The sequence below is a fragment of the Zonotrichia leucophrys genome, chromosome 27 (genome assembly GCF_028769735.1).
Source record: "Zonotrichia leucophrys gambelii isolate GWCS_2022_RI chromosome 27, RI_Zleu_2.0, whole genome shotgun sequence".
In the NCBI taxonomy this organism is placed as follows: domain Eukaryota; kingdom Metazoa; phylum Chordata; class Aves; order Passeriformes; family Passerellidae; genus Zonotrichia; species Zonotrichia leucophrys.
The window spans coordinates 3,520,833-3,530,631 of record NC_088196.1 but is presented as its reverse complement, the minus strand read 5'-3'; the positions used below and the strand labels follow the sequence as shown (position 1 = coordinate 3,530,631).

General features: G+C 49.2%; 1 protein-coding gene across 1 annotated transcript; it reads right to left on the bottom strand.

The window, feature by feature from the left end:
- Positions 1-4,679: 4,679 nt before the first annotated feature.
- LOC135458337 (keratin, type I cytoskeletal 19-like) lies at positions 4,680-7,998 on the bottom strand. Its single transcript, XM_064733410.1, has 7 exons — positions 7,474-7,998; positions 7,047-7,129; positions 6,664-6,820; positions 6,421-6,582; positions 5,994-6,119; positions 5,672-5,898; positions 4,680-4,767 (listed from the first exon to the last, which is right to left on the bottom strand). Exons 1-7 carry the CDS (start codon positions 7,996-7,998, stop codon positions 4,680-4,682), a joined length of 1,368 nt encoding a protein of 455 aa, XP_064589480.1.
- Between the last annotated feature and the right edge of the window lie 1,801 nt (positions 7,999-9,799).

Genomic DNA, 9,799 nt, shown 5'->3' with positions numbered 1-9,799 from the left:
ATTTCTCTACAGGTGGGCATGGAGCACCCAGCCCTGCTTCCTTCAGCAGCTCTCTGATGGGAGGAAGGAGCAGGTCTTGCTCCACAAAACAAACAGCAGCAGCACTGTACAACCTTTCCCTCATGTCCTGGTGGAATGGTCCACAGACTCTCAAATCCCAGTTTACCAGTGAAGATTAGACATAATCATACAATTCTTCTCAAGAACTCATATTTGGGATGCAGTTGCATTCTTTGGAGCTTTTCTGGGCCCCTGCCAATTTCACTGGGGCATGGAACATGTGTTTGATACAGCAAATGCACCCAGAAGCTGGTCCCTGGCTAAGCTGGTTATATTTCAAACACAAACTGTGGTGTTGTCTCTGTCCTCATGGCCATGTCAGGCCTCCAGGGCTCAGCACCAAGACAGACAGGGCTGTGCTCCCTCAGTACTGCCTTCTCCCCCCACTAAACTGATTTCTTTACCTCCACTTTTGTTATTACTCTATTCCTGTAGCCTTGGGACACAGCCTTGGGGCAGAACACAGGGAAGAGACTGTGCAAGTCTAAGACATAAACATGTCCCTAAAGGATTTACCAGCTCAGTGTAGGACTGGAGGAAACAATTGCTTTCAGGTGCAGGAGCCACAAGAGGCCCTTGGCCAGGACAACCAGCAGTGGTCACACATAATGTCAGTGCCAGTGCTGCTGAGACTTGTGTGCTTGATGGATGAGAAAAGAGAGTGAAAGAGGGGATAAGGGTGAGTATTGGTGCCCAGGCATGGAGAGGCAGGAGGATGCCACATTCCCAAGGGGTGCTGTGGGCAGGACAGTCTGGTCCTGTGGCTGTCGCTGTGCCCAGCCCGGCTCCACACGCTCACCTCGCTTTGCTTATCAAAGCTGATAATGTTTTCTTGTGTCAACTACAAGAAAGGTGTGTCTGGTTCAACAGAACTTTGCTTTCATAAGCATTGCCTCAGTGATGTTTGTGCAACCACACTGGAATATGATTTTATCTTGTCACTTGTAATTACCATTAATAATTTGCATAATGGCCATTAGGCATCACTTATTAAACTCTTCTTTGATGTGATACTGAGCCGGCTCCAGGCCCCATACTCCCATCTTTCAAATGCAGACCACGACTTTTCCCTGGCTTGTGACTCATTGGTTTATACCACCATGTTTAGCCAAATCCTGTAAGGCAACTGAAATAATTACCACAGTGGGTTTGGTAACAGCACAGGCTTAAATACACCTTGGAGACCGACTCTGTTCCAGCTTCTTTCTTGCTGAGTGTTCACATCTGCACACTCTGAGCATTTGCAGTGCTGAAGGAAAAGTTCAGCAGGACATGGAGGTGGACCCAACCAGGTTTTTTCCTAGCAAAGTTCAGTCTCCCCTGATTCACTTGATGAAGAGTTTTAGATCCTTCCAGAACCTGCCAGGTGCTGACAGTGCAGTCAGGCCTCCAGCAGGTGCATCTCTGGTGGCACTGCAGGTTATCACAGCAGAGGAGAGACTGAAGAATTTCTTAGGGTATATGGGAATAGTGATGGGTGATGAAACTGCAGCAATTCCATGGAGAGCTGAGCACAGTGCAGGACGGGAGGGAAACCAAGGCTTCAGCCTGTGGTCTCTGCTGCAGAGCCTAACAACCTGGAGTGTTCAGGTGCTTCCTGCACTCAGACATTGTCCAGTGGTGCAACAGAGCCAGGCAGGCAAAGGTGAAGGACAGCCAGAACTCCCCAGACCGTCTTCTTTTATCTTCATGTCATACTTGTGCTAAAAACTCACTTAATTTCAATACACTTCCAATAATGTGGCTCATACTGGCAGTTTAGGTTCTATTATTCAGTGTACTGAACTGAGAAATCTCCTGCTGGGTTACAGCAGCAGTTTGCTCATTTCTTGTAATTCTTTACAAATGTTACATAGCCAATAAACAAAAATCGAAACCCCACAAATAGTTACTGTGGGTGTAGGTCTGTACCTGTCTGCATACTGTATGAAACAGACTTTTGTAGAGAAATTACAGTTTATGCATCACCAGAATATGGCCTGCTTTTCCAAGTGCACTGTGCCTGTAATCAGAGATAATTGTCTGTGCCATGCAGTCTGGAACTCATGGCTGATTTCCAGCATTAGTAATTTACAAAATTATTTGTTTTCTTCCCATTTCTTCACTGATCCCTTAAAGCTCTGGTGTGTTAATTCCTCAGGGGTTTTCCTGATGGTGGTGTAATTCCCATGTTCCTGCTCTCTTACAACACAGACACATCTGCTGAGCTGTCACAGTGCATTTCACTGTCTGCTTGCCAGCCCGAGTGCTGCTATCACCCCTGCCTCTCCCAGGGGCATCCCCCCTTGCTCTTTGTGTCCTTGGGTTCCTTTCTCTGCCCTGCACCTTCAGCCCAAGTCTCTCTGCCTTGGAGTTACTTGTTTGTTCTTGCTTTGCAAGATTTGCATGTTACAGGAGGACAGAAGGAGCTCAGATGAGCTGCACAACCTGAGCTGCTGTGCAATGCAGGTCCCAGCTCACTCCTGTCCTGCTGTTCCATGCACTGTGTCCTCCCCATTTCATTAATTTCCCTTCCCTGTCTTTTCCTGTGCTGTCTCCACAGCTGTCACCATTTCCCATCCCTGTCCAGGTTATAAACACTGGCCAGGGAAGGCAGAGCTGTGTTTCTGCACAGATGCAATGCAGTGACCTCAGAGGTGCTGTGTCAGCAGTGAGGTGGGTTAAATCACCCCAAAATGCTCAGCCTAATTAGTGCTGCAGGAATGGGAGATGCAGAACTGAGCAGGGAAAGTAACACAGAGCTTGTCCAGGAGCTCATTAGAGCAATTACTGCACAGGGCTAACAAGTGTCCTGGACAGAGCCCAGGAAGAGGCCATTCCAGGGCTGTCTGAGCTGTTTCTCTCTTTAGAAACAGGCCCTAATTCAGACTCTTCAGACTCATTGTATCCCCCAAAGCCTTCTTGTTAGAAACCTTCATGTTTAAGGTCACTCATCCAGCATTTCATAAAGAAAGGCTGCCAGAGCCCCACAGTGAGGAACAAGGGCTGTGCCACCACTCCCAGCACATCCAACCATGGCTGGGACACTGCTGCCAGCGAGGAGGGACAGGCTGGATCCTGAGCCTGGGCTTGCACACACAGCAAAATGCAGTCGTGCTCCTAAATGTGTTTGCCATTCCTTTCTCTGGGCTAATAAAACACCAGCAGCTTTTTTCTTTCTGTCTGTTTATTGTGTCTCACTTTTAAAAAAATTCTCTCCCACATATTAATTTGTCTCACCCTTTTATCTTCCTACATGTTGCCAGCTGGTTCTTCCTGTTTGCCTTTTTTACAAATCCATTTAGAGGTTCTTTATTTAGTGTTTTCTCTGGGAATTGTTTTCCTCCACCAGAAAGGAGTGGAGAGTCCAGCAGAGCCTGGCTTTCAAAATTCCTGCTTTGGTATTATTTGAGAAAACTTGTTGTTCTTGATTTTATCCTGTTAGTGTGCATCTGTAATAACTCAAAGGTGTTGTGTGTTACATTATACTGTGTGATATTATATTATATTATATTATATTAGCATATGTCTGCTTAAGTGAAGACTCCCTTTTCTTTCTCTCGGCAGCAGACTGTCAGTCAGACAGCCCTGAGACTCCCTCCCTGCCCTCTGCTCAGCCTCCCTGGGTGTTTCTTTCCTCACCACCTTCTGCTTCGTGTCTTGGCTCCTGCTACCCCCTCTGGTAGCAAATATCCCTTTCCACATCATTGTCTGGTCTTTCTCCTCCACCCTCCATCCCCATCCTCAGCCTCTGAGTTCAGCTGGAGCACTGATGGCTTCTTTCCCTTTATCCCTGTAGTGATTGCTGTGTGGTTGGAAACTGAAGGTGAATTTATAATATATTTTTTTAAATACTTGTATATTGATTTACTTGTAGAAATTATTTCTCAGGTTCAAGGCTGTATCAGCAGGAGCAAAGTTTTATTGGAGACAAGCCTTGGTCTCTGTTAGAGAATGGCCACAACCCAGGGCAGCCAGGAGGTGCTGTCCTGCAGAGTCCCTCTGACTGCTGCTGGAGCACAACTGAGAACTCCCAGGTTGTTTTTGCCTTGTTTTTCCAAAAGACTTTTTCTTCAGAGAGCTCCTCAGGGGATGTGCAGTGAGGCTGGCAGGGACGCTCTGGTCTGCAGTGACCTGAAGGAGAATTAGAAAAATAATTTTTTCAGCATCCTGTGCTTTTCTCTTACACCCCTTTGCCTTTTCTCTTTCCCTCTACTCCAAGCTTTGTTAAATTTTATCCTTGTTGAAAGACTTGTGACTGATTCCCCTGCCAGTTCCTCCTTCCCATGCTGTGCTGAAAGCCTTGTTTAAACACACATTTACTGCTGGGCACCCCAGTGTCAAACACAATTTCTGTGCAGAGGTTTATAAATAAACATCCCATAGCTGCATCCCTTATCACTGCTTCCCACCACAGCCCAGTTAATCCCAGTTCCCTCCCACCAACAATCACAGCTGGGATCCCGAGTGTCTGACTCCAGCCCAGCCTCTCTCCAGGGAAAACGCTCTCCAGCCTCTCTTCATCACCCAGAAAAGCCTGGAGACCCCTCATCCTCCTGGTACCCAGCACTAAAGAAGCCATTCCTGGTCCCACTTGCCTGGAGACCCCCTCACCTGTCAGACCCTGGGCCGGGCAGGGCTCAGGGCAGGCAGGGCTGGCACAGGCTGCCCTTCAGCCCCGTGCTTCTCCCAGCTGCTGTGGCACCAACTCCTCTTCCTGCCGCCCCTCTGTGGAAAAAGACAGCTCTGGACACCCAGACCCCAGCACTGCCCCCCTGGAGATCTCCCCCTGCCCTCCTCACTGCTTTAGCTCTGTCTCTTCAGCCACAGCTCCCCCTCCCAGCCCTGCCAGCTGCAGCCACCTCTGTGCCCCCGTCTTTTGGTGATGATGCTTTTCCATCTGGCACTCAGGGTTACCCCAGACAAGCACTAACACTGCCACTTCAGCCCTTGCAACAGGCATTTTGGAACAAAAACTGACTTTTCTTGTAAATAATTTAGGAGTGGAGAGTCCAGAGGAGCCCACATCAGGGCACCACCATTCCAAAGGCTCCTCTCCCAACAAAACAAAAGGAGTAGGTGGGTGCTCAGGGCAGTTTTGTGTGTGCGAAGCCATGTCTGGAATTAACAGCCCAGCTGTTTCAAAACCTCAGTCAATGGAAGGCAGGGCAGAGCCAACTGCTTTGCATACAAATTAAACTTCCAAAACTTTAATTAAACTTGTTGTGCGAAACTGAAAATGTTTAGATAATTCATCGTTTCAGTTAATTTAACTGCTAGTCCCTAATCCTGTCTCATTCTGGCAAGCCAATAAAACTCAGTTACATGACTCTTTGTCCAGCTCCTGGTGAAGCTGCCCTTAAAGAGCTGCTGAACTGTGCCAGGGGCTGGGACAGCTCTGGGGGCTCTCCCAGTCCATTCCCTGGCCCAGGAATGCTCTTTGGTGTGCTCCCTGGACATTTATCAGACCCAAATGCTCAGATGCCTCATGGTTTTCTAATCAGCCCTGTCTGGAAACAGGTCAGCACTGGTTCCTCACCACAGTGTTGCTTTTCCTACCAGGATAATGAATTTTCATATCCCTGTAAGGCAAAGCACAGAGATTTTAGGGTGCCCAGCTCTGTTTGCATACATGATGTCGTGTTGGCCACCCTCCAGCAGGCAGTGGTAGGTCTGGATCTCCTGCTCCAAGCGACACTTGACGTCCAGAAGGGTCTTGTACTCCTGGTTCTGGCACTCCATTTCCGCTCGGATCTCAGCCAGCCGCTGCTCCACGCAGGAGATCTGGTTCTGCAGCTCAGCCAGGTATTTGTTGTAGCGACACTCGGTCTCCGTCAAAGAGGATTCCAGGTTTTCTTTCTGAGAATAGAGCAAACTCACAGGTACCTGGTTTGGAAGCAGGTACAGCTCTGCTCATGAGCGCTGGAGCTGTGAATCCTTGTGGCATCACCTACCATAGTGAGCTGGGCTTGTACATTGATTTCCAGGGCCTGCAGCTGGCGTCTCAGCTCAGTCACCTGCTTGTTGCTCGACTCAATCTCCTGGCTGCTTGTGACCACCTCCAGATTCACCTCTTCCACCTGCAAGGTCAGAAAAGAGCAGCCCTTTCCTCACCTCCCCGCTGCATCTCGTGGTGTCCAGGGCCTCCCCATACCCTGCAGTGCTCTGAGCACATCCAAGGCTGACACCCTGTTTATTCCATTCTGACCCAGTGACACCATGTGGTGGCCCCTTTGCCATGGATGAACACAGAAATCGGGCAGTACAGTTAGATCTGAGCATGTCTGTGATGCTTGTTGTTATTAGGACACCTCCTAATCCCTCATTTTTCCCTTTCCCCCTTGGGGCAGAGCTGGCTGCAGCTCTGAGGACACGAGGTACCTTGCAGGCGTACCACTGCTCCGTCTCTTTGCGGTTGCGCTCCATCAGCGTCTCGTACTGGCACCTGAGATCCTCCAGGATCTTCCTCAGGTCTGGGCCAGGGCAGGCATTGACCTCCACACTCACATCCCCAGTGGCCTGTTTCCTCAGACAGCTCATTTCCTGCAGGAAACACGTGCCTGTTTCAGTAATATCCATCCACCTTTGGGGAGATTTTCCTTCTCAATTCCTGAGAGAGCTGACCTCCTCATGGTTGGTCTTTAGGCAGCACATCTCCTCTGTCAGAGCCTCACACTGCAGCTGCAGGTCGGTCTTGCAGCTGGCCAGCTGGTCCAGGACGGGCCGGAGGTTGCAAATGTCGGCGTCCACGTTCTGCCGGAGACCACACTCGGTCTCGTACCTTAAACCAAGGTCAGCATGTCAGCAAAGCAGGGCAAGGCCTTCCGTTGAGGTTGGGGGAAAAAAATGAGGATCAAGTTCTTTCCCTCCACACATGCAGTGCTATGAACATTGCCAGTGGTGTCAGAGATCTGTTTTACTATGCAGTGTGACAGGCAGAGGGTTGGGATGTCCCCATCACCACCCTTCACCTGCCCCTCCATGGGCCAGCAGGAGACTTTACTCACTTCACTCTGAAGTCATCAGCAGTCATCCTGTTGTTATCAATGTTCAGAAGGATTTTGTTAGTCTCCATGGCTGCACACAGGATCTGGAAAATAAATCGTAAGAGGAATATGTGGCTTGCATCTTCCTCTGCCTCCAGAGGACCCTAGAGGAAACATTTACCTGGGGTATTTTATGATAATTCCATATATTGGGGTTATTAATCAGTTATGTGGCATCACAGCAGGGAAACCCATGTGCCAGCTGGGTGGACCCAGCCTTGCTGAAACATCAGTGCTCAGTAAATGCAGAATCCCCCTCCCACAGACCATCATTTCATATAAACCATTGTTCCAGAGCCATTCCCTCTGCCCTTTGACAGGGCTGTGCGCACATATGAAAGCAAAGCCCAAAGAAATAGCAGGATTTTCTTGCCAAACAAGGGTTTACCTGGTTCTGAAGGTCTTCGATTTCCTTGTGGTAGCAGCTGTAGTCCCGTGGCTCGCAGATGGGCCCCACCTTGGCGTACCACTCCCTGATCTTGCACTCCAGGTCGGCGTTGTCCCCCTCCAGGAGCCGCACCTTGTCCAGGTACGAGGCCAGGCGGTCGTTGAGGTTCTGCATGGTCGCCTTCTCGTTGTTAGCAAACAGGATCCCATCCCCACAGCCAGCCCCGGCCCTGGGGAAGCCACCTCGAGTGCAGACTCCTCCTGTGCTGAATCCCAGGGCAGAACAAGCCCTCTGGCTGGCTCCGAAGGTGCCACCAGCCGCGCTGCCGGCGCTCAGCTGCTTCCCGAGCAATCCCTCGCTCACGCTGCCGCCGGAGAAGCTGCCAACCACAGCTCCCAAGTCATAGGCAGCATGTCTGCCCGAGGAGGCAGAGGAGACCCTCCTGGCAGTGCCAGCTGCGTTGCTGCCCGTGCTGGCCCTGCCCTGGGTGCAGGTGGTGACGACCTGCCTGACAGTGCAGCTCATGGTGTGCGTGCGGAGCCAACAGAGCCCAAGGCAAGTGCTCAGGTGGCTGCAGGATCCAACTGTGATACCTCTGTCCCCTGGTCCTCTATTTATACCAGTCCCTGTGGATCGTGCCACTGGAGAAGGGCTGTTTATTCTTCCTCCTTGTGACCTGGCTAGGAGGTGTTTGCTTTTTTTTTCAGCCGGAAATAATTCCCCAAAGGCGTTTGTCTCCAGAAATCCCACAACAGAAAGATGCTTTGGTTAACAGAAGCGTGTTTCAAAACTACATCAAAAATGTTACTTCCTGAATCATCAGGTCTGACTTGTGATGACAACTCAACAACAGTGACACAAAAACCCGACGATACCCAAGAGTGCCCGGGGAATGAAGCACCACAGCAATTATCCATCCCCGGCGTGGGCGAGTCTACCCGGAAAGTGAAAGCTGTGGGAAAGGCATCCTATCTGACAGAGCCTGTTCGACCCCTTTGTGACCAGAAACAAGGGTGTCCCCTCACTCAGCTGGCCTCAATCCCTGGCACCAGGGCCAGGAGACCACCATGGGCCTGCAGCAAGGTCTGTTCCATTCCACGTGGTGTGGAGTGAGCCCCTGGTCTGGGTCTTCAGACCTCAACTGCTCCAGGAGAGCGCAGAGGAATATTGCCCTGGAATGTACCAGGGCTGGTTTATCCCTTCTCTTTATTCTACATCCATCAAAACATCCCCTTGAAGAGGTCTGGGTTGTTTTGCTGCTTTAAAGAGTAGACAAAATAGTCAAGTATTTATCTAAAATATGAAAGGATATTTCCTGGACACCAAACATGCAGTCCACTGAATATTCACTGCCACACAGGATGTTTCATAAGATTTCTGAAGCAGTAATGTGGAGAATTTCAGGAGATGCATGACTCTACAGAAGTCTGATCCAGTTCTAACCAGCACCGTGAAAACTCCCCAATACAATCTAGGTGTTAAATTTAGAAAGGACAACAGAAAAGATATTTTAAAAAGTTTATTAAATTAATTTTTTAGTTCTGGAATGCTAAATTGAGGAAGAAGGGAAATAATTAAAATGTTTTGTCATCTGAATCTTTCATTTTATTAATAACATTAATATAGCAATGCTAATATTGGCTGGCTCTCACCCACATGTGGTTCAGCTTTGGGTTTGGCATCCAGGTCACCTGGACACGTGGCATAAAGAATGTGTCAGGTGCAGCCTGGCTCACAAATACTGCTTCTGCCATTTGGGCAAGTTCATTAAGCTCAATTTTATCTTGACACTGCAAATCCAGCACTCCTGAACTCTGGGATGGTTCTGTGGGTGCCCATCCTCGGTTAGAGCCATCATCAGGAAGGGAAGCCAGGGTACTCTGGTGCCACAGTGATGGCCAGACCCTGCCTGGAGCCAGGGATCAGGGTCAGGCAGGGCTGCCCACCTGCAGCCTGATCACAACTGGTCTTTTTTCTACCAAAGAATCATAAAATGACTGCTGAGTAAACATTTAATTTCATTTAATCAAGGTTTACATGGTTCTTCATTTTTCAAGGCCAGGTTGGATGGGGCTTGGAGCAACTTGGTCCAGTGGGAAGTGATAGGGGGTAGAATGAGATGGTCTTTAAGGTCCCTCCCAACCCAAACCATCCTGTGGCTGTGGGATTTCTGCAATGAGGAAAACACTCACAATGAGTAGAGGGTTCTTTTTCAATTACTGCAAACTAAGCAGAGATGCCCATGTTCTTTTATCTTTCCTTTCCTTTCCTTTCCTTTCCTTTCCTTTCCTTTCCTTTCCTTTCCTTTCCTTTCCTTTCCTTTCCT